The sequence below is a fragment of the Amblyraja radiata genome, chromosome 9, assembly GCF_010909765.2.
Source record: "Amblyraja radiata isolate CabotCenter1 chromosome 9, sAmbRad1.1.pri, whole genome shotgun sequence".
Lineage (NCBI taxonomy): Eukaryota > Metazoa > Chordata > Chondrichthyes > Rajiformes > Rajidae > Amblyraja > Amblyraja radiata.
The window spans coordinates 13,151,311-13,175,907 of record NC_045964.1 but is presented as its reverse complement, the minus strand read 5'-3'; the positions used below and the strand labels follow the sequence as shown (position 1 = coordinate 13,175,907).

The 24,597-nt window shown below is 44.2% G+C and overlaps 1 protein-coding gene across 3 annotated transcripts in view; it reads left to right on the top strand.

The window, feature by feature from the left end:
* capn3 (calpain 3) overlaps window positions 1-24,597 on the top strand; it is a 97,975-nt gene that overhangs the window by 15,864 nt on the left and 57,514 nt on the right. For all 3 annotated transcript variants that reach the window (XM_033026696.1, XM_033026695.1, XM_033026697.1), the window contains exon 2: window positions 2,213-2,282. In XM_033026696.1, coding sequence (XP_032882587.1) covers window positions 2,213-2,282 — 70 coding nt within the window. The remainder of the gene's footprint in view (window positions 1-2,212; window positions 2,283-24,597) is intronic.

The window sequence follows — 24,597 nt, the reverse complement described above, 5'->3', positions numbered from 1 at the left end:
GATTCCCATATGTTTCCCCTCACCCCCTCCCCCTGCTGCTACTTTCCTTCCTCTAGCTTCACAATTTTATGACTTTAGAGCATCCAAGATGGAGAAAGTGGAAAGTGAAGGGGAAGGTTAGCAGCTGTGAATGGCCCTCAAACTCACTTCCCAGTCCTTTGGAAAGCATCCTAAGGTCCGTTATGAGCTATCAGCTCTTCTGTGTTTATCTATGGACCTTGTTCCATAAAATAATAAAAAAAACCCTTGGCTGTGTCCACCTATTATCTGCCATGCTTTATTCTGCCTCTACCTTCTTCCAGTTTTCTGCTCTCCCCCCCCCCCTCCCCTCCCCACCACCAGTCTGAAGAAGGGTCTCGACCCAAAACTCACCTATCAATGTTCTCCAGAGATGCTGCCTGACATAAGTTACTCCAGCACTTTGTGTCCATTTGTGTATTAACCAACATCTGCAGTATCTTGTTTCTACTCTCCCAGAACAACTCTTTGTGTTTATTTGGGGTCAGGCCATCCTGATTAATCACGTCAAAAGTGAGCAAGTGATGAATGAATGAACCCTGTCTGATTGTACTGATGATTAAACTTTCTCCATCACTGGCTGTAGTATGAAGATAGGCCAGTAATGACCAGATTGAATATGTTCTGCTTTTGTAAACAGGCAATGTCATTGCAGTAATTGTACTGGGACAGCAATTCTGGAGCGCATGTCTGTGGCACTATAGCCAGGCTTATGTCAGATCAGCCTTTGTTTGTGCCGTGCACATCCCTACTTTTTGTCGCGTGAAATAAATGAATCACAGGTAGATAGGGTGGTCAAGAAGCTTTCAGTTCATTGGCCTTCAACAGTCAAGAGTATTGACGTTGGGATGTTATGTTACAGTTGTACAAGATGTTGGTGAGGCTGCATTTGGAATTTTTGGTCACCCGACCCGAGGAAGGGAGTCAATAAGTCGGAAGGGTGCAGAGTAGATTTACAAGGATGTTCCCTGGACTTGAGGACCTGATCTATAAGGAGGGGTTGGGTAAACTAGAACTTTATTATTTGGACCGCAGGAGGCTAAGAGGTGATTTTATAGAGGTGAATAAAATCATGAAGAGGATATGTCGGGTGAATGCACAGAGTCTTTTACCCAGAGTACGAGAATCAAGAACCAGAGGACATAAGTTTAGGGTGAGAGGGGAAATCTGAGGGGCAATTCTTTCACACGGAAGGTGTTAGGTAAATGGAACAAGCTGCCAGAGGAAGTAGTAGAGGCAGGTGAGATAACAACATTTAAAAGACATTTGGACAGGTACATGGATAGGAAAGGTCAATAGTAATATGGGCCAAATGCAAGCAGGTGGGACTAGCGTAGATGGGTTATCTTTATTGCCATGGGCAAGTTGGGCCAAAGGGCCTGTTTCGGTGCAGTATGACTCGATGACCTGGCTAGTATCTGAGATCCCCAGAAAGAGACCAGAGGGGGCAATGGCATCAGGGCAACGTCTGACAATGTAGCTTCAGGCGGCGCTCGAGAACTCATTGGGAATCAAGGGGAAAGTTTCCGCTTAAAGTCATACCTTAAAGTCATGTCTGTTGAAAGCCAGTCAACGGCCCCAGAAACTACATTTCCCAGTCCCAACCACCATCAGTGACCACCCCTCCATTTCCAATGGAAATGCTATATTAATTATTTCTTGCTCTTCTGATGCTGCCCGATCTATAGAGTGGTTCAGGCGTATTCTCTTTTTATTTTGGATTTTCAGCATGTGCAGTTTTAGTCAATTTTCATTAAGCACTATTAGTTGATTTGGTAGTATTTAATATACTGTACGACAGCACAATCAGGACCTGTCTACTCAGTAAATCCAGTGGTATTTGTCTCATGACTGTCAATCCTAGTTTATTCTCAAAAAGTGGGATTCAAATAGGATAAAAGAACAGCATAGTGACACAGTAGACAGAACTGCTGCCTCAGGATTCCAGGAATCCCTGATTCCCCAATTCCTGGAGTCCTGTCTACTATGGTAGTACAAGAGTCTCTTTCAATCTCAACCTCCAGTACTTATCGTTCAGTATTTGCATTACCTTCTCCTGACTGTTCCAGTTTCCTCAAAAGTAAATTAAAGTAGCAAATTAATTAACCATATCTGTGTGATTTTTAACCATTGAATGAAGTCAATATTTTCATTGCTGATGGGCCAAGCTAATCAAGTTTTGTTTCCTTGTCAGGAAATCTGTGAGAATCCAAAGTTCATCATTGGTGGAGCCTCAAGAACTGATATCTGTCAAGGAGATTTGGGTAAGCCTTTATTACCCTTCCAAAGCCAGGAGTTATTCAGAAGATTAAATGGGATCTATACTCTGTGGCTCATGTATCATCTCATGTGCTATTTTAAATAAAATTGGTTTGGCGAGTGCTTGGAATAATGAACAGATTGGTGTTCTGTGAATCGGCATCACCAATAGGTCTTTGAAATGGGGCACCAAGTATAAACACTTAAGTGAAGGCATAAACGTCTCTGTCTAGGATCACACATAGAGCCAAAAGGGCATTTGCAGCCAACTTGAAGCACTTTTCTCGATGATTCGCATCACCCAGGTGCCTGGTTCTTCAAGAGTCAAGGGGGTTTAATGTACACCAATTCCAGAGCAATGAAATTCTTCCTTGCTGCACCTTTACAGGTGCATTAAACACAACAGTGCATTAATATACATAAATAGCCTGTCATACCAGGTAAACCATATTATGAAAGTGCAAGCTAAAGTACATTGTTATTAGAAAAAAGTTATTGGTTGTTCGGTGCTTGTAGGTAGTAGATAGAGTCTAATGTTGTTCAGAGTGGTTCAAGAGATTTGTAGTGATGGGATGAAGCTGTTTTTGTACCTGGAGGTCCTGTACTTTCTTCCCAATGATAGCAGCAGAATGAGAATGCGGTCAGGGCAGTGTGCATTTTCCTAGACAAAATCAATGCAAGCATTGGGTTCATATCAGAAAAATAATCTTAAATGTAAGAGTCGTGTAACGATCTGTGTAAAGCAGGCAAACGGAAATGTTTTGATTTACAAATGCTCGATTTACCAAATTTTGCTGTAACACCTTCGAGCCATTAGGTATGTATCATTGATTTATGAACCTGTTTCTCACCAGCGTACTCCAGTTTCCAGGTATAAGAATAAACTGAACCAAAATGCCCATCATGAATCACACAGTCTTTTCAAGTGAATCCTTGTTCAGCTAAACAGCTGTTTCATACATTAATGAGTTACTGTACATAATTTATTTTTAAGCTGTGGCACATACAGTCGGTAGACACAGGTCGTGGCCTGGACCTCCTGTAGTGTTCAAGCTCTGTATTTTGTGGATATACACAAAATGCTGGAGTAACTCAGCGGGACAGGCAGCCGCTCTGGATAGAAGGAATGTGTGACGTTTCGGGTCGAGACCCTTCTTCAGATCATATTTTGTCATTTCAGACCATGTATTTTATGGTCTGTTCAACCCAGTATTGGCTAGATGCTGATGTGGAGGCTTCATCTCTGCCTGAAAACATCTCAGACGCCAGCACTGTGGTCGAAAGGGCATCAGGGATCTCTGGTAATGCAGTGTGGAAGCCAATCACTAAAGTGCCACTGGCAATACCCAACCCTTGCTTTGTAAGTTGCAAAAAGTTTTCAGCACTCATTTCTTTATGACTTAAGAAGGAATGTAAATTTGAAATAAATTATTAATAAAATAAATAATTAAAAAACAAAATAAATAAGTTAATGATTTAGAAAATTATTAAATAAAAAGTAAATAAAACACTAATAAATAAATAAAACATTAAACAAATATAAGTTGAGGTGAATATATCCTTCCCTTTAGTTCCCTCTTTCACAACTGTACAACTGAAATCAATCGACTTTTACTTGCTTATAGGCCAACCATCCTGTCGAACACATGTTGTGGTCAAGGCTAATGTCTTACTGTTTGTTACTCCATATTCCTTACCCTTTTTGCAGTCTGATCCTTCTTTGTCGATTGTGGAGAACTGGAAGTGATAACAACCCTGAAAACATTTTCATTCTCCTTCTCTCCTTGGCTAACACCATACAATTCCAAAACCATAAAATCGGCCATTTCAAACTAATCAGGCTGCAGGACAACTTAGAAATACACAAATTCTTCCAAAGCAAGATCGGGCAGCAGTTACACACAGAGCCTCATTCTTACTAAACATGTTGTTTGCTCTGAATGGCAGGGGAGGTGTGCCTAAGAGTGAGCATGGTGTGCATGGATTGTGGAAAGTAGCACCCAGGAACAAGAGGGTTGAAGTCAAGAGACTGAAATATTATGGAGGATGACATGAATGTGAAGAGTTTGAAGATGCAGTGGGAGGAGAGGTGACCTTTACATGGCAGAAGCAGCCCATGTAGTTTGATTGCTCAAGTAAACTATTGTGAGCGCTGCCCTTGTTGGATGCTTTGGTATTGTTTGTGTTACTGCATGTAGACTGGGTATTTCCAGTTGCTGTGACCTTAAGGGTACCCAGAATTGGAGGAGAGGTTGCACTAGGCCACAGGCTCCATATTTGATTGAACAAAGGACCAAAATATATGTGGTCTGCGGCCTAGGTTTCTACATACGACCTGTGACTACATACCTGTCCATCCTTAACTCAGATATCACCAACCAAGATTCCAAGCCTTCATCTAAGATGCAATACCCACTTGTATTTCAGATAAAGGGAGAACCAGAGGTGGTGGTATCCCAATACCACCTACCCCAACTCTCCCATCTCAGATAAAACAAGAAGCACAAGACACCACTAACCTGCTTCTACTTTTATCTCGGATGCCACCTGATTGGCTCTGCCCGTACCTTAGATACCACCTACTCTTATTACGTATTTTATGTATCACCTATAATAGGTTTACTCTTTATCATTGTTGTATGGAAAACATTTGGGCACAGGATCTAGACAGTACAGCTCAAGAACATATCCATTGGCCCACAATATCTGTGTCGACCATGATGACAAACTAAACTAGTTCTGTCTATCTATATCTAGTCTATATCACTCAATTTCCTGCCTGTTCATGTGTCTTATCTAAATGCCTCTTAAACCTTGCTATTGTGTCTGCTTCCAGTGTGTTCCAGGCACCTTCTACTCTCTGTGCAAACTAAACCTTGTAAATCTCCTCTAAACTTTCCCACTTCGGATGCTCCAGAGGAAACAATCGAAATTTGTCCAACCTCTCCCTACAGCTAATACACTTTAATCCAGGGAATGTCCAATACAATCTCCAAATGCAGTCTAAACAAACTTTTATTTATCTGCAACATGACATCCCAACTTTATATCTCAGTGCCCCAACTGATGAAGACAACCATGTTATAAAGCTTCTTTAACACCTTATCCATTGGTTTTGCCATTTCAGGGAGCTATGGACTCAGATTCAAGTAATTTCAACAATATTGGGGAAATTAAAATGACCCACTATACACCCTTATTGCTTTTATACGTTTCCATGAAATGTCTACATATCTGTTCTCATATTTCCTGGTAGCCAGTGGTTCTACATAATAACCTCATTAGAGTGATTGCACCCTTCTTATGCCTGAGCTCCACCCATATTCCCTCACGGGATGTGTCCTCCAGCATGTCTTCTCGAATTGCACCCTCACCTCTTTTACAACCCCCTCCCATTAGACTATTCCCAGTTCACAGTCTAGGCATAGCAGATGGTCAACTAGTTACTCACTAAATGTGGTGCCTCTACCAATGTTGCAGTCGGTCAGTTTTAGACCCACATTCTACTTTGTTGAAAAGAGTTGATCCTAAGAATCCAGGCTGGGATTGTCTTGCTGGAGCACCAAAGTTTCAGCTACTCTGGATTTACCATCTGCCTTGTCCCAGGGAGTGACCTTATGGAATTCCAGGAATTTTTTAAAATTGTGATTAAATGTTATCACGCTTCTTCTTCAGCAGCTGGAGTGATTCAATGTATACAGAAAGGAGCAGGATGTTAGTGTACTGACAAGTTGCAAAAGATAGGGACAGATAGCTAGGCTCTTTCACTAGGCAAATATTTATAGTCAGGTAACTGAAGAATATGTGTCTTTGGAAACATTTTCCAATTTTGGCAATATTATTCCCTGTCCCACTCCTAGGGCCTTAGGGAGTGTTGTAGAGCAGAGACCTAGGGTTGTTCAAGTTCAAGTGAGTTTATTGTCATGTGTCCCTGTATAGGACAATGAAATTCTTGCTTTGCTTAAGCACACAGAAAATAGTAGGCATTTACTACAAAACAGATAAATGTGTCCATATACCATGATATAAATATATACACACATGAATAAATAAACTGATAGTGCAAATAACAGAAAGTGGTTGGTAATAATCAGAGTTTTGTCCGAGCCAGGTTTAATAGCCTGATGGCTGAGGGGAAGTAACTATTCCTGAACCTGGTTGTTGCAGTCTTCAGGCTCCTGTACCTTCTACCTGAAGGTAGCAGGGAGATGAGTGTGTGGCCAGGATGGTGTGGGTCTTTGATGATACTGCCAGCCTTTTTGAGGCAGCGACTGCGATAAATCCCCTCGATGGAAGGAAGGTCAGAGCCGATGATGGACTGGGCAGTGTTTACTACTTTTTGTAGTCTTTTCCTTTCCAGGGCGCTCAAATTGCCGAACCAAGCCACGATGCAACCGGTCAGCATGCTCTCGACTGTGCACCTGTAGAAGTTAGAGAGAGTCTTCCTTGACAATCCGACTCTCCGTAATCTTCTCAGGAAGTAGAGGCGCTGATGTGCTTTTTTGATGATTGCATTAGTGTTCTCGGACCAGGAAAGATCTTCAGAGATGTGCACGCCCAGGAATTTGAAGCTCTTGACCCTTTCAACCATCGACCCGTTGATATAAATGGGGCTGTGGGTCCCCCTCCTACTCCTTCCAAAGTCCACAATCAGTTCCTTGGTTTTGCTGGTGTTGAGGGCCAGGTTATTGCGCTGGCACCATATGGACAGTTGCTCGATCTCTCTTCTGTACTCTGACTCATCCCCATCAGTGATACGCCCCACAATAGTGGTGTCGTCAGCGAACTTGATGATGGAGTTCGCACTGTGGTTCGCTACGCAGTCATGGGTATAGAGTGAGTACAGCAGGGGGCTGAGCACGCAGCCTTGAGGTGCTCCCGTGCTGATTGTTATTGAGGCTGACACATTTCCACCAATACGAACAGACTGTGGTCTGTGGACGAGGAAGTCAAGGATCCAGTTGCAGAGGGATGCGCAGAGACCCAGTTCTGCGAGTTTGGTAACCAGTTTGGAGGGGATGATTGTGTTAAATGCCGAGCTGTAATCAATGAATAACAGCCTGACATATGAGTTTTTGTTATCCAAGTGGTCCAGTGCGGAGTGGAGGGCCAGCGAGATCGCATCCACCGTTGATCTGTTGTGGCGGTACGCGAACTGCAGTGGGTCCAGGTTTTTGTTGATGTAGGAGTTGATTTGCTCCATGATCAACCTCTCAAAGCACTTCATCACCACCGGCGTTAGTGCCACTGGTCGATAGTCATTGAGTGGCCATGAAAGTGGCAAAGCAGTGAACAGGGTGGTGTTTGGCACACTAGTCTTCATCGTTATTGCACTACATACTGGAGTTGGGACATTATATTATATCTGCACAATATATTGGTAAGGCCACCTCTGGAGCACTGTGTACTGTTCTGGTGGCCCAGCTATATGGATGTTATCGAATCGGACAGGGTGCAAAATAGATTTACGAGGCTGTTAACGTGTCTCCTGTTAAGGAGAGACTGGAAAAGGCAGAGTCTTTTTTCCCCTGAGCATGGGGTGCGGGAGTACCATTACATAGGTATATAAAATCACAAGGGCACAAGATAAGGTGAACAGCGCAGTTTATACATCAGGATTGGGAAGTAACGGTCATAGATCTAAAGTGAGAGAGAAAATATTTAAAAGGGAATTGAAGGGCAATGTACAGAGGGTGGGAACGAGCTATCAGAGGAAATGGTAGAACAATCACAGTATTTAAAACACATTTGGACAGGTATATGAATAGGAGAGGTTTGGAGTGATATGGGGCAATGAGCAGATGAAGTAGGACTAGTATGGATGGCTTGGACAAGTTGGGCTAAATCTGCATTGTGCTTTGACTATGGAGCTCTAACCTATCTGTCTATGGGTCTCTGCACTATTATAATAAGGCTCAAAGCAAGCTTGACGAATAACACCTTGTCTGACCGGCACGTTGCGGTCTTCTGCACTCAATATTGAATTCTCCAACTTTAGAAACCTGCAATTTCGGTCTGTATCAAAATTGGCTATTTCTGCCAGTCATTAACTGGTGATTTTGACTGGTAGTTTTCTCTCTCTTTTAGTAAGGCCTGGGCTGCAACGACACATAAGGCAGACGACAAAGCACAGTACGCTACCAATTGCCACATTAACCTGTTCAGTCTCATCCTCTGAGAGGTATTCCCTTTGCTCCTTCTATCCCTCCACATTCTCTACAAGTGAAAAACTAACTTATTTTCCCACTTTCTCCATTCTATTAAAGGGTCCCAGACCTGGAACTTTAATTGGTTCTTTCTCTACAGACTGTGCCTTGTCAGCTGCGTGATTCCTGCATTTTCTGTTTTTATTTCACTCATCCAATTTCAATTGCTCAGTATTTGTGTCAAGCTCTCTTGGGATTGGCACAGCACGGCTGTAGGCAGAGTAAAGATCCTTCCACGGATTCTATGAGTAACCTGTTAATGCTCATGGCATTATTGTTTAAATTCATTTTCAAAGCCTGGGCATTGCTTGCAAAGCTGTTTCTGATTGCATTTGTAAAGGTGTTGGTCTGTCTTCTTGCATCTCTGGAATCCTACTACTGAAAGCACTCCCATGTCACTGAGTAGGGAGTCGAAGATTTGTACCCAGCTACCAGGAATGATTGGCAACATGTTGGCATGCGGGGGTTGTGTGTACTTTGAGAGGATTCTTAAAGAAAGTTTCATGTGTTGGTTGCTCCTGTTCTTGGTGGTAGACATTCCAGGACTGGGAGATGCTTTCAGAGTAGCCTCGACAAGGAGAAATAGTGCATTTTGCAGATAACACAATAAAGCTGCTGTGCATTAGTCATCAAGAATAGAATACTAGAATGCCTTTTATTGTCATTCAAACAAACAAAAGTTTGAATGAAATTTTGTTTGAATGAATGTCTGGGGTGGTAGATGAGCCGCTGGTCAACCCGGCTGCATATCACTGACTTAATTGTAGAAAAACTTAGAGGTCAGGAAGATTTTTTTTTTGCTGCAGTATACCCAGCCTCTGAGCTGCTCTTATTGAGTGTCTGGTTAGTGGTGATCTTCAGCATGTTGATGGTGCAGGAAATGGTAACGATATTGCCTTGGAATGTCAAGGTTAAGTAGTGAGATGGTTATTGCCTGGAACTTTTCAGATGCAAATATTACTTAAAATCATGGAGTTATACAGCATGGAAATTGGTCCATCGGCCCAACCCGTCCAAGCCAATCTTCCAAGTCCCATTTGGCCCATATCCCTCTAAACCATTCCTATCCATGTTTCTATGCTAGTATCTTTGAAATGCTGTTACAGTACCTTCCAAAACAACCTCATCTGGTAGCTTGTTCTATGTACTCGCCACCCTCGGAGTGAAAATGTTTCCCCTCAGGTTCGTCTTATATTTTGCCCCTATCAACAAATGTATGTCCTCTTATTGTGGGTGATGTCTGTACGGACTTTGTACATTTCATGTGATTGCATGGGTTTTCTTCAAGATCTTCGGTTTCCTCTCACGCCCCAAAGACATACAGGTTTGTTGGTTAATTGGCTTGGCATAAATTGGCCCTAGTGCGTGTAGGATAGTGTTAATGTATGGAGATCGCAGGTCGGTGCAGACTTGATGGGCTGAAAGGCCTGTTTCCACGCTGTATCTCTAAACTAAACTAAACATAAGATCAACCCTCAGCCTCCTGTGCTCCAAGGAATAAAGTCCCAGCCTGCCCAACTTCTCCCTGTAGCTCAGTCCCTTGTGTCCAGTCAACATTTTTGTATATCTACTCTGCACTCTTTCCAGCTTAGTAACAACCTCCCTTTAGCAGGGTGACCAAAACTAAACACAGTACGCCAAGGAAATAGGCAACGTTTCGGGCCGAAACCCTTCTTCAGACTGATCTTCAGTTGAAGCTTTTAACAGCTGCTTGATAATGATTCCATGGACACGGAACCTTGTCCAGTAGCCCTCTTTCAGATGCGATCCCACCCAGCGGGTGCAAAGACAATGTTTTACTGAGCGAGTGGAACATCTGAAGAACATGTTGCCCTTCCCCCAAAAGATTGTGATTGAAGCCATCCCAGAGCAGAGTTATAGACACATTACCAGACATTGTTAAAATTAGAATAATGGTGCATAGAAGGTGACCATGTGATCTGTCATGCCCTCAGAGTTACCTGTGAATCCTCTTTCTCTCCCAACTATTTAGGGGCCTGTCCTACTTTCACGACCCAATTCATGACCTTTTTTACTCGTGGACATTTTTCAACATGCTAGAAAAACGCCCCGACCTACATGATGCCACGAGTACCTACGACTAGCATCACGGCCTGCTATGACCTACCTACGACCTCCTACAACCTTGTGACGACCATGCTGCGAGTATGAGTCAAGGGCAAACTCGCCATCTGGAAATGTTCTTGTGAATCTGTTCCCACTGCTATTCGAGGCAACATATTCCTAATTGAATAGAATCCTCTACCCTAGGAAAAAAGTTGTGAGTGTTCACTTTATTCATGCCCCTCAAGATTATGTAAACCTCAATAAGGTCAGCCCTCGGCCTCCTACACTCCAAAGAAAAAAGTCCCAGCTTTGTACAATCTCTCCCGATACCTCGAGCCTGCAAACCCTGGTTGGAGATCCCTTGGTATAGTTAGTGAGCTCAGTAATATAGTTATAGAGCAGAGAAACAGGCCCTTCAGCCCAACTCATTCATGCCAACCAAGATGCCCTGTCAAGCTAGTCCTATTTGCCTGCACTTAGTCCATTTCACTCTAATCCTTTTCCATCCATTTATCTGTAAAAACGCTGCCATTTGGGTTCCTATTGAAACTTTCTCCTCTCAGCTTAAACCTATGCCCTCTAATTCTTGATTCCATACCCTAGGACAAAAACTCTGTGCATCCATCTCATGATTTTATGTAAGGTCATCTCAGCCTCGTACACTGCAAGGAATAAAGTCATAGCCTGCCCAAACTCTCCTTATAGCTCAGGCCCTTGAAGCCTGACAGCAGTTTTGTAAAATATTTCTGCATTCTTTCCAGCTTAATTGCATCCTTCCTATAAGAGCATTACTAAAACTGAACACGATATGAATATCTTGTACAAGTGTATCATAATGTTAAAACTTCCATATTCAATTCCCTGCCAGATGAAGGCCAACATGCCAAAAGCCACCTTCACCACCCTATCTACCTGTGACGCCACTTTCAGGGAACTGTGTACTTGTACTCCGAGATCCCTTTATCCTACAATACTCCTCACGATCCTACCAATCACTGTGAAGGTGCTGCCCTAGTTTGACCTCCCAAAATGCTAAACTTTACATTTATCTGAATTAAATTCCTTTTGCCATTCCTCGGCCCACGTGCTTGACTGATCAAGATCCCACTGTAATTCTTGATAACCATTTTCACTGTCTGTGATACCACATACTTTAGTGCTATCTGCAAACTTACTAATCATGACTTGTACATTCTCATCCAGATTATTGATATAGATGTTAAACAGGAATGGATACAGCACCAATCACTGAGGCACACCACTGGTTACAGGCCTACAGTCCAAGAAAAAAAACATCCGCTGCTTTCCTTCCCTAAAGCCAATTCTCTATTCAGTTATCTAGCTCTCTCTGGATCCTATGCGATCTAACCTTCCAGAGCAGCCTATCATAAGGTCATGTGACTGAAGTAGAATTAGGCCATTTGGCCCATCAAGTCAACTCCGCCATTCAATCATAGCTGATCTATCTCTCCCTCCTAACCCCATTCTCCTGCCTTCTCCCCGTAACCTCTGGCACCTGTACTAATCAAGAATCTATCTATATCTGCCTTAAAAAGATCCACGGACTTGGCCTCCACAGCCTTCTGTGGCAAAGAATTCCACAGATTCACCACCCTCTGACTAAAGAAATTTCTCCTCATCTCTTAAAAGAACGCCCTTTAATTCTGAGGCTATGACCACTAGTCCTAGACATTCCCACTAGTGAAAACATCCTCTCCACATCCACAATATCCAAGCCTCTTACTATTCTGTATGTTTCAATGAAGTCTCCCCTCATTCTTCTAAACTCCAGTGAGAACAGGCCATGTGCTCATCATAGGTTAACGTACTCATTCCTGTGATCATTCTGGTAAATCTCCTCTGGACCCTTTCCAGAGCCAGCACATTCATCCTCAGATATGGTGCGCTAATTGCTCACAATATTCCAGATGTGGCCTTACGAGCACCTTATAGAAACTCAGCATTACATCCCTGTTTTTTGTATACAAGCCTTCTTGAAATAAATGCTAGCATTGAGTTTGCTTTCTTTATTACCGATTCGACTTATAGATTAACGTTTTGGGAATCATGCACCAACACGCCCAAATCCCTTTGCACCTCCGATTTCTGAATTCTCTCCCCATTTTGAAAATAGTCTACGCCTTTATTTCTACTACCAAAATGCATGACTCCACACTTTGCAACTCTATATTCCATCCGCCACTTTTCTGCCCACTCTCCCAACCTGTCCAAGTCCTTCTGCAGAGTCCCTTCTTTCTCTGCACTACCTGCCATTCCACCAATTTTCGTATCATCCACAGACCTTGCCACAAAGCTTTCAATCCCCTTATCCAAATCTCTAATATGCAACGTGAGGAGTAGCAGCCCCAGCACCGACTCCTGCAGAACTCTGCTAGTCACTGGTCCGCTATCATGCAGAACCTTATCAAAGGCCTTCTGAAGACAATATAGGCTTAAGGGCCTGTCCCACTTGGCCGTCATTTACTCGACAGGCCAGTAGTGACTGACGTGCGACGATCGCGCGCGTCATCATGTGTCCACAGAGCCGTCTGGAGCGCGTGTCGTCATTTGAAGATAGACACAAAATGCAGGAGTAACTCAGCGGGACCGGAAGCATCTCTTAAGAGAAGGAATGGATGATGTTTTGGGTCGAGACTCTTCTTCAGTCTGAAGAAGGGTCTCGACCGGAAAAGTCACACATTGCTTCTCTCCAGAGATGTTGCTGGTCCCGCTGAGTTACTCCTGCATTTTGTGTCAATCTCCAATCGTCTTGGCCCCACTCTGAGAGCAGGAGTGGGGGCGGATCCGGATCTTCAATGGCCGTGAGCCCCAGGCCGAGCTCGGCGATCGTTTGCCTGCTTCTGCTGCTGTTGGAGGTGAGATGTTGCGCCGCACCAGGGTCTTGTGCCTGGCCCACTTTGGCCGTCAGTTACACGACAGGCCGGTGGCGCGTGAAGATTTAGTTCAGGTCGAAGTCCACACTCCTCCACACCACTCCGTGCGCCCGTCCCGCGCTACCCACACGCTAGCAGGTCGCGTAAATGGCGCGCGAATGACGGCCAAGTGGGACATGCCCTTAAGTCTGTAGTTCTGCCTTCGTCAGCCCTCTTGGTTACTTCTTCAAAACCTCAATCAAATCCGTGATACACGATCTCCCATGCATAAACCAGGGCGACTAGACCTAATTAATCTGCCTTTCCAAATGCATGTATATCTTATCCCTCAGAATCCCTCCAGTAACTTTCACACCGCAGATATTAGGCTTACTAGTCTATAATTATCATGTTTTTCTTTGCAGCCTTTCTTAAATGGATGCATAACAATAGACACATTCAGTATTCTGAATGAATTAATGCATGATACTTTATTATCACATGTGACATGTCACAGTGAAATTCTTTGTTTTGCGTAGCAGACACAGAGAGTCGCCACGTATAGGGTGTCGACAAAGTTACAACGTGTTCAGTGTGGTCCTAATGGTCCCTCTTCGTTCTCTGCGCCTCCCCCACACCGGGTCCCTCGTTCTCTCGGCGCCTAGACCACGCAGGGTGCCTCTACACTGCCCCTTCCCCCTCCTTATTCATGAGCAGTCCCTCGCTTTCTATCATCATCCAGGGTTCCTACCTGCCTTGCCCTTCAATTACAGAAACCTTGAATTCTCATTATCACACTTTTAAAAGCATCCCACTTTCCAGATATCCCTTTGCAATAGGATTTCCAATTCTCAGACTTTTTCCCCAAGCCACCTGACTTTAAAATTATATGGTTATTTTACTTGCAGTTTAAGTCCTAAATGTTATCTATCTTTATTGCGATTCATCCATGGTTTACATTGACATGTCAGCATACCATAGGTTTGCTGTGTCAGTGATATCTGTTAGTGAAAGCTTATATGAGCTATAAAAAGCTTTGACAGCTGATTTGACTGTGGATGTGTTTCAGATTCTGCTTATTTCAGCTGTTCCTGTCAGAGCTGCCTTCCAGCCACAAAATGGAGTGCTTAATACAAGTAATATTCTAAACACAATCTCATGTGGCTTCCCTGCTTTCCCCTCTTTTTCCCAACAACTACTGCTTCTGGCAATTAAAACACACTTTTATTGACAACATATAGGGATCTCTATTCATCCTTTCTGCAAGTAGAGTATTGTGGTAGTAGATCAATGAGGTTGAAGAGGATTGAAGAGCTTTCTTGTATATTGTGGGAATGTGAGAATTTCCAGTCTTGGCAACGCTCTCATGTCTGATTGAGTAGGATTAACACTGTCATCTCTGTCTACTTTAATACTTACAACTTGTTTTGCGATCCAATTTTTGTGATTCTGCTTGGCCCAGAAGGTTGCTGAGCGAGGGTGCACAGGAGATTCTGAAGGATTTTGCCATGGCTAATTATAGTTTTTAAGAGAAGGGATTGGAATCCTGGAAGCTATTTAATCAAGGATAGTGTGCACAGGAAGGATATCTTTCCTACTGCTACAATGTTTGGTAATTAGAAGAAGGGTAAAAGGGGAATTGAAGGAAGAGGTTTTCATCAGATAGTGGTAGGAGTCTGGAACTCACTGTCAGAAATGGAGGTGGAGGCAAAGATTTACAAGTTACCTGGTCAAATGTAGTTGCCGCTGTGACCGAAAGCTGAGCTGTAGGAATAGACTGAATCAGTTCCCCAGATAGGATGCAATGCGGCAAAAGGCCAATTCTCGTGCTAGAAATGTCTGCACTTCTGGGAATTATAGAGACATGGAGACACATGGCACAGATACAGGCCCTTCAGCCCACCACATTCATGTTAACCTTTATGCCCATCTTCATTAATCCTATTTGCCTGCATTAGGTCCATACCCTTGTCATGCCACAGGTCCTTAAAACACACTCGTTGTATCTGATTGAAACACCTACTCTGGCAGCTTGTTCCAGAAATTAACTACATTCTGTGTAAAACAAAAACTCCCCCTCGTCTCCATTAAATCTCCATCCTCTCATCTTCATCCTTTTACCTCTTTTTTTGTCCATCTGGTTGCGTTAAGGTCCTAGTAATAATCTAATCACAGATTTCCAATCAGAAAACATCTTTCCATCATCAATCTGCCTCCCAATACAAAGCCAATTTTAGATCCAATTATTCACCTTTCCTTGGATCCTATGTGTTAATCTTCTTGACCAGCCTACCATTCAAAACCACATTAAATGCCTTACTAAAGTTCAAATAGACAATGTCTTTTGCCCTGCCTGAATCAATCTGCTTCGTTCTCAAACAACTGAATCAAATTAATGAGACAGTTCAGTCCTAACACACACATATGCATACAAACCCACATGTACACACACAATCGTAATGTAGACAAAAAATATATTGCCTGAGAAATTGTTCCCCCCAAAAAACACAAAGTGCTGCAGTAACTTAACGGGTCAAGCAGTATGTCAGGAGGACACGGATAGGCAATGTTTTGGTTTGGGACCTTTCATCCTTATGTTTCCAAATTGTTCCGACCTTGGTTGGTGCACTGACCCCTGTCACACTGCACACATGCTTCATGCATGACCATCCGCTCACAAGAGTAGGTCCATGAGAGTAGGTCTTGCACAATGTGCACACAAAGACGGTTCCTCCAGCGATAAAGAGCTAACGGAGAAACTCCGGTAGTTGTGTATCTTGGTAGTGAACAGAATAAATGTTGTGAAGAGCGGCAGAGTTTAGGTAAAGTGTAGGGAGGGTAATGGTGTCACAACGATTGTGAAGATTTGATCAAATGGACGGGGGGGGGGGGGGGGGTGGGTGGTGCCGTGGGCACTTCAGGGATATGATTGGAGGGGTTATGTTGCTGGAGTTCCCCTGCAGCAGGTGGTAAGTGGTTGGAGTGAGGGACATATTTTAGCTTTGTGACCTGTTAATGATCAGCAGTGCTCCAGACTCTCTGGCCCTTAACTGGATCAGACCGCTTCCTTGTGAAGCTGATCTCATTTGCCTCGTGGTCTGCTGGTCTGTGTCTACACATGGTCAGCAACTGAGTTCTGCAGAAGTCCTGTTGGAATGTGCATGGAACTTAATGGCAATGACCAAACTCGCACACCTCTATATATAAGCACGCCATACATGTGGGGACTCTGGATCACGATGGCCTCTGAAACTCGCACAGTAACTAATCTAAGCTTTTGTCTGTAATTACCAGGGTAGTCAAAGAATCCAAATCAAGCCAAAGATAGAAATAAAGTAATCAAGGTTGTCTTAATCTTGTTTTGTTATGGAGTCAGGCAGGTTAACAAGAAACGCTGCAGGCCAGCATAAATAATGTGAAAAGTTCCCATTGATTTAAATCTAAATTCAGATCTATAAATAACAAAGCATGATCCTATTTTGTTATGCTTCTTGAACAGTTGAGGTGTGAAAGGGTCTAAGAATATATAAATTCATGTAAATATGTACACTCAGTTCACTGGACCTAGGTGGCTTCCTGCACCCATGGGACACCCGGCACCCTGGGGACTCCTAGATCCCTGGCGGCTTCTTGCAACATGAAGGCTCCCTACACCCTGGGGACTGTCCGTGCCCTGGGGAACCTTGCACCCTCAAGGTTCCCTCACCATGGAGGCTCCTTGTACCCTGGTGGTTCCCTGTATCCTGGGTGCTCCCTGCTCCCAGGATACTACTGCAACCTAGAGGGTTCCTGCACCCACGATAATCACTGCACCCTAGGGACTCCTTCCTGGGAACACCCTGCACCCTGGGGACTTTGTGCACCATAGAGAGTCCCTGTACCCCAGGGACTCCTCCCGGAGACTCCCTAGACCCCGGGGACACCCTGCACCCTGGGGACATGCTGCACCCTGGGGACACGCTGCACCCTGGGGACACGCTGCACCCTGGGGACACGCTGCACCCTGGGGACACCCTGCACCCTGGGGACATGCTGCACCCTGGGGACATGCTGCACCCTGGGGACACGCTGCACCCTGGGGACATGCTGCACCCTGGGTACATGCTGCACCCTGGGGACATGCTGCACCCTGGGGACATGCTTCACCCTGGGGACATGCTGCACCCTGGGGACACCCTGCACCCTGCACCCTGGGGACATCCTGCACCCTGGGGACTTTGTGCACCCTGGGGACACCCTGCACCCTGGGGACATGCTGCACCCTGGGGACATGCTGCACCCTGGGGACTTTGTGCACCCTGGGCTCCCTGCACCCTGGGGACACCTTGTCCCTTGGGAACTCCCTGACCCTTGGAGGATCTCTTTACCCAGATGGTCACAATATTCATGATGGTCAGCAGATGGTTGGTATTCTCGAGGGTACCTAGAACCTTTTACCATAAGTTAACATATTCACATGAACACCCTAATTATCCCTTTTTTTGTGACCCTCAAGGGCACCCTGCCTTCTAAAGTAAAGTGATCCTCTTGGGTACTGTGACCCACTCAGGAAGACCGATTCTCAAGAATACTGTGATCTCTTGGGTACGTACCACGCTCTGTACGATAAAGATGCCCATCAGGACCCTTTTAAATCTTTCCCTCTCACCTTAAATCTATGCTCTCCAGTTTTAGACTCCGATTCCTAGGAAACAGACTGTGATTATTCACCTTATCTATATCCTTCATATTTTTATAAACCTCTAAAATGTCACTCCTTATCCTCCTAAGCTACAGGGAAAAGAACCCAACCTATCCAGTTTCTCCTTATAATTAAAACCTTCCAGTCCTGGTAACATCCTTGTAAATCTTTTTTTTAACTCTTTCCAGTTTAGTGACATCTTCCCTACAACAGGATGACCAGAACTGTACACAGTACTCCAAATGTGGCCTTACTAATGGTAGAGCTGCAGCCTCACAGCATCATAGGCCCAGGTTTGATTCTGACCTCGGGTGCTGTCTGTGTGGAGTTTGCATGTTCTCCTGTGACCGTGTGGGTTTCCTTTGGGTGATCTAATTTCCTCCCAAAGACATGTAGATTTATAGGTTAATTTTCCTCAATAAATTGCTTAGTGGGCAGGGAGTGAGTGAGAAAGTGGGATAACATAGATGATCAAAGATCAGTGTGTACTCGGTGGGCCGAAGGGCCTGTTTCCATGCTCAATCTCTATACTAAACTAAACTAAATCAATATCTTGTACAGCTGTAACATGATGTACCAAATGCTGTACTTAGTGCACTGATTGATGAAGGAAAATGTGCCAAATGCTTTCTTCACCACCTTGAACACTTGCTTTATCACCTTAATTGGGCTATATACCTGAACCCCTTGATCTCTCAGTTGTACATCACTTCACAGGGCCCTACCATTTAGCGTGCAATTTCTATCATGGTTTGACCTGCCGAAATAGCTCGTACATATCTGAATTAAACTCCACCTGCCCTTCCTCAACCCATGGGCCCAGTTTATCAAGATCCCGTTATAATCACGGATATCTTTCTTCACTGTCCACTATGCCACCAATTTTGGTATCATTCGTAAACGTACTGACCATGCCACCTATGTTGATCTGCAAGGCATTAGTATAAATAACAAACAGCAATGGAGCTAGCACCGATCCCTGTGGTACACCACTTGTTACATATACCTCTATTGTGATAAACAATCCACTATCACCTCTTTCCGACCTTCATGCGAATTTTGAATCCAGACAGCTAGCTCGCTCTGGATATCACGTGATTTAACCTTCAACATTAGTCTACCATGTGGTCTCTTGTCAAAGACCTTGCTAATAACCCAGTAAACAATCTTTACCACACTGCCTTCATCAACCCTCTTGGTCGTCTCGTCAAAAAACTCAATCAAATGTGTGAGACACAATACCCTATGCACAATGCCATGCTGACTATCGCTATTTATTCCTTCTATTTCCAAATGCATGTTCATCCTGCCTCTCAGAATCCACTCCAATTTTGATATTCACCACCGATGTCCATAGTTCCTGGACTTTTCCTTGCAGCCTATCTTAAACAGAGGGACATTAGCTACCCTCCAGTCTTCCAGCAGCTCGCTCATGGCTATTGATAGTACAAATATCTCTTCCAGTGGCCCTGCATTTTCTTCCCTAACTTCCCATAGAGGCTGGGGTACACTTAATCAGGTCCCAGAGATTTAACTACCCTAATGTATTTGACGACCTACAGCGCCTCCTCCTCTGTAATGTGGATTATCTTCAAGGCATCACTAAGTTCCCCGAGTTCCCTAGTATCCATGTCTTTCTCCATGATAAATATATTGAATTCCTTTGCAAGAAAAAAATCTATCTTGACCACTGGACTCTACAGTTTCATTCTGAACTAAAATAGGTTTCAGCCAGGCATTTTTCTGAGTCTGGGCATGAGCTGTCAGGGTAGCTTTTTTTATCTGTTCCTAAGTGCTCGTGATCTAAGCAAGACTGTTTCCGAGTCAGTCACAATTGTTGAGGTCTGGAGTCACAAATGGGCTGAACTGGGTATGGACGTCAGGTTTCATCCTCTGGTGTACTGAACCAGTTGGGTTTTTACACCATTCTGGTAGTTTTACTGGGCATCATTACTAGTAAGTAGCTTCAGATAATTTCAGACTATTTTTAAAAGGATTTAAATTCCGCAGCAGGCATGGTGGAATCTGAACTCGGGTCTCTGGATCACTTGTCTATCTATTTAACTGTTGTACCATCACCAGACCTGGAGTGAATGCTTGCACATCTCCAAGCCTTTAACAATGGACAAATGCCCATTCTAGTGTGAAAGCAGAAGTCCCATTAATCAAAAAGTGAGGTTCCCCATTTTGACTCCGAACCGTTCCCCGATTTCTGTAATCCAGCAGAGAGGCATCAGCTGTGGCGTTTCTCAGCAGAGACGGCTCGCACAGATCCTGAGGCCGGTCTTCTCTGGATGACCGTAATTGTGACCATCAGAGCTCTGTAGGCATTGTCGATGGTTTGCTGCTCAAGGTTTGGCTTGCAGGAGCTTCACAATTAACGTCCCTGAGCTCAATAATAGGATCAGCTCTCGTCTTCTAAATTACATTTTCAATAGTTTTGCTTTCTTCTCCAAGTTGTTTCATTGAATCAGAAGACGTTAGAGAGAGTGGGAAGCTGAATCTACATTTATTGTTTCTTAATAATTTATCCAGTTCCATGTTGAAAGAGCCTGCAACACCTGCCATTTCAGGAAGTGAATTCCAAACCCTGATGACTGGCTGTATTTTTTTTTTAAATTTAGCTTCCCGTTCTTTTGCCTTAATCCATGCCTTAATTTCCTTAGATCGATGTACTTTGTTGCAGATCTTCAAGCAGTTTGAAACACATTTGCTTTTTCTAAATACTTTTGGTTTTAAACCGCACAATCAAACTTCTTTAGCCATTCTCTGCTCCAACGACAATAACATGGATTACTTCACTCTGTTCATCTAACTAGATTGGTAGGAGTAATAAAAAATGAAGCATGTTCTTTAACTGGTGAGAGATTGCAGAGCTACGAGGGATTCGGGTGCCCTGGAGCACGATTTGCAAAAGGCTCCAGTGCAGGTGCAGCAAATCATGAGGAAAATTCACAATGTCATTCTTTATGGCTCGGGTAATTGAATACAATATCAGGGAGGTGTGTAGGAAGGAACTGCAGAAGTTGGTTTACATTGAAGATAGACACAAAATGCTGGAGTAACTCAGTATGACAGGCAGCATCTCTGGACAGAAGGAATGGATGACGTTTTGGGTCGAGACCCTGAGGAAGGGTCTCAAGCCAAAGCGTCACCCATTCCTACTGCCCAAAGATGCTGCCTGTCTCGCTGGGTTACTCTAGAATTTCCTGGCACTCACATAAGCAATAACCTCAAATGGAAAATCAATTCAAATCACATCTACAAAAAAGCCAACCAAAGACTCTTCTTCCTCCGCCAGCTCAAGAAGTTTAGAGTAAGGAAACACCTCCTAATCAAATTCTACACAGCCATCATCCAAAGCATGCTCACTTCATCAATTACAGTCTGGTTCAGCAGTTTAGACACTCACTCCGTAATAAATTACAACGCATAGTTAACAAAGCATCCAAAATCATCAGCACTCCCCTTCCATCAATAGAATCACTCCATCACAAACAGTCTGTGTCAAGGGTGAAGAAAATCATCTCTGATCCCTCCCACCCAGCTCACCACATCTTCCACCTGCTGCCATCAGGAAGGCGCTACAGTTCACTGCCCGCCAAGACATCTCGATTTAAAAACTGTTTTTACCCACACGCAATCCGAATTCTGAACACACTATGATAACAGCACATATCCTCCCCATGCATGTACTGTATATTGTATGATGTTGTGTTTTATGTTATGTTTGACGGGAATCAGCCTACCTTGTAACATCCTGTACTGAACCTGAATTCCACCAGCTTGACTGTGTGGTCATTAAATAATCTAATCTAATCTAAATATTAGGAAGGGTCTGGTTCACTTAAATAGCGAGACCTCATTTGGAGTACTGTACAATACTGGTCACCTTCAGTCACAAAGGATTGTAGTGTGATGGAAGCAGTTTGGCAATGGTGCAATAGACTAATCTTCGTTATAGGTAATTTGTTTTATGAGAGAAAGTTGGGAAGGCTAGGGTTCTTTGGAAGGGTGAGAGGCAACTTAATGTACACAAACAAGATATTGGGGTGTGGGGCTAGGATTGGTTCTTGACAGGAAGAGGATGTTGTCAAGGAATCTAGAACCAGGGGTCACTAAAAATAAGGAGTTTCCCATTTTAATCAGAAATGGGGTAATTATTTTTCTCTCAGAGCTCGTCACTCTTGGAACTCACTTTCTCGAAGGGCAGTGGCAGCAGAGTCTGAGCATTTTTGGGGCAGATGCAGATAGATAAGCAGGCGTGTGAAAAGTTGCTCAGCATAGATTGGAATGCAAAGATTATAATCAGATCAAGATTAAAAGACACATGAGGTGGAAGGTACTTTCTCCAAAGCCCTTCCCAAAATTATGGTTCCCAGAACTGGATAGCATTGGGCCACTTTACAGAAGCTCAGCATGACTTCACCTCTTCTTTCCTCTATTCCTTCAATACCTTTCATCTTGGGGTACTAGAAAATAAACGTACTCATGGAGGCAGAACACAGAACTCAAAGAAGAACGAACATCAAGCAAGATGATGCGGACATGGTCTCAGTAAAGGAAGATGTGATTCTGAATCAGGGAAGAGTTGAAACAGGAGGAGGCATAAGAAGGCATAAACGTTAGCTGCACTTAACGTAGATAAATCACCTGTTCCAGGTGGGTTGTTTCCCTGCAGCTGAGGTAGGAAAAGGGGGAAATTGTGAAGATGTTAAATTGAATTGACTTGAAAGATACAGCATGGAAATAGGCTTTTTGGCCCATCGGGTCCATGCCAACCCATTCCCAGTTCTATGTTATGCCTCATTTGCATCCACTCCCTACGCACTAGGGGAAATTTACATAGGCCAATTAACCTACAAATCTTCACATCTTTGGGAGGTGGGAAGAAACCAGAGCACACGGAGGAAATCCAGAGGGAGAATGTATAAACTCTACACAGCCAGTATCAAACCCAGGTCTCTGGTGCTGTGAGGCAGTATCTATACCAGCGGTGCTACTGTGTCACTCTGTGGGTCAGAATCTTCCAACATACAGTATACAGTATAGGTTCAGGGTGGTGCCTGCTGTCTGAGGCCTGGAGTATGGGAAACATTAAACCCTTGCTCAAAAAGAATGTCAGATAAAGCCAACAGTCATAGATCTCAGTGTAGGGAACTTTTGGAAATGATAATCAGAACCAACACTTGGACAAAGTGTGATTTCATTAGGAAAAGCCAATATATTCATTGAGGGTAACTCATTTTTAACTAGTAACATAATTAATGAGGGCATGTTGTTAATGTGGTGTGTCTGGACTGTCATTCAAATGACCAATTGATAAAGTGTCATGTAATTAACTTGTCATCAAGAATAAAACAGACTGCAATAAGACGGGCAGAAAATTGTCCATGTCAGGAAGCACAGTAGTGATGAAAGGGTGCTCTTTAGACCAGAGGGAAGTGTGCAGTGGAATTCCATTCAGGTGAATTCTAGGGGAGGCCTGGTGCCCCAACGCAACCCATTCCCCAACGCAATATTCCACCACTCGCCCATTCCCCCAATGCAACCCGTTCCCCAACGCAATATTCCACCACTCGCCCATTCCCCCAATGCAACCCGTTCCCCCAACGCAATATTCCCCCACTCACCTATAGCCCCTAACTGTGCAGGCACGGCTCATATCCCCTCATCTCCCAGCACTCCCTCCCCCTCCTCTTCATGTGTAGGAGGGGGGGAGGGGTGGGAAGGGGGGTCTGGGGTGGGAAGGGAGTTGGGAGGGGTGTGGGAAGGGCGGTACAGGTGGGGGCGTGTTGGGGATGCGGGGTGTGGGGGAGGGGGGGTGTGTGGGGAAGAAGAAAGGTGTATATGTGGGCGGGAGGGGTGTGGGAGGGGGAGGAGGGATGTGGGGGAGGGGGGTGTGTGGGGGAGGGGGGTGTGGGGGAGGGGGGTGTGGGTGAGGGGCGGTGTGGGGGAGGGGGTGAGGTGTGGGAGGAGAGTGGATGTGAGAGGGGGGGGGGGGGAGTGTGGGGTAGAGTTGTGTGGAGTTGAAGTGCTGAGCCACCGGAAGATCAGGTTGGTTATTGCGAACTGAGCGAAGGTGTTGGGCGAAGCGATCGCCAAGCCTACGCTTGGTCTCACCGATGTAGAGCAGCTGACACCTAGAGCAGTGGATGCAATAGATGAGGTTGGAGGAGGTGCAGGTGAACCTCTGCCGCACCTGGAAAGATAATGAAGTCCACTATGAAGTCATTTCCAAATACAGAAGAATCTTGTGTAAACCTGGAGCTGGCTTACACAGTTTGGACAAAAGAATTTGCCTTTTATCATTCTGGTATTGATTAAATGCTTGACCTGGGTATCAATCAATGTCCATCAATAAGTTTACACCATTTGTATTGATGGGGAAAATCCACTCAATTGGTCATCTTTAGGAAGCAGAGGTCCAAAACAAACTCTTCCTCCCAAACATTTTACACTTACCATTAGCCATATCTGGGATGTTGGTGCC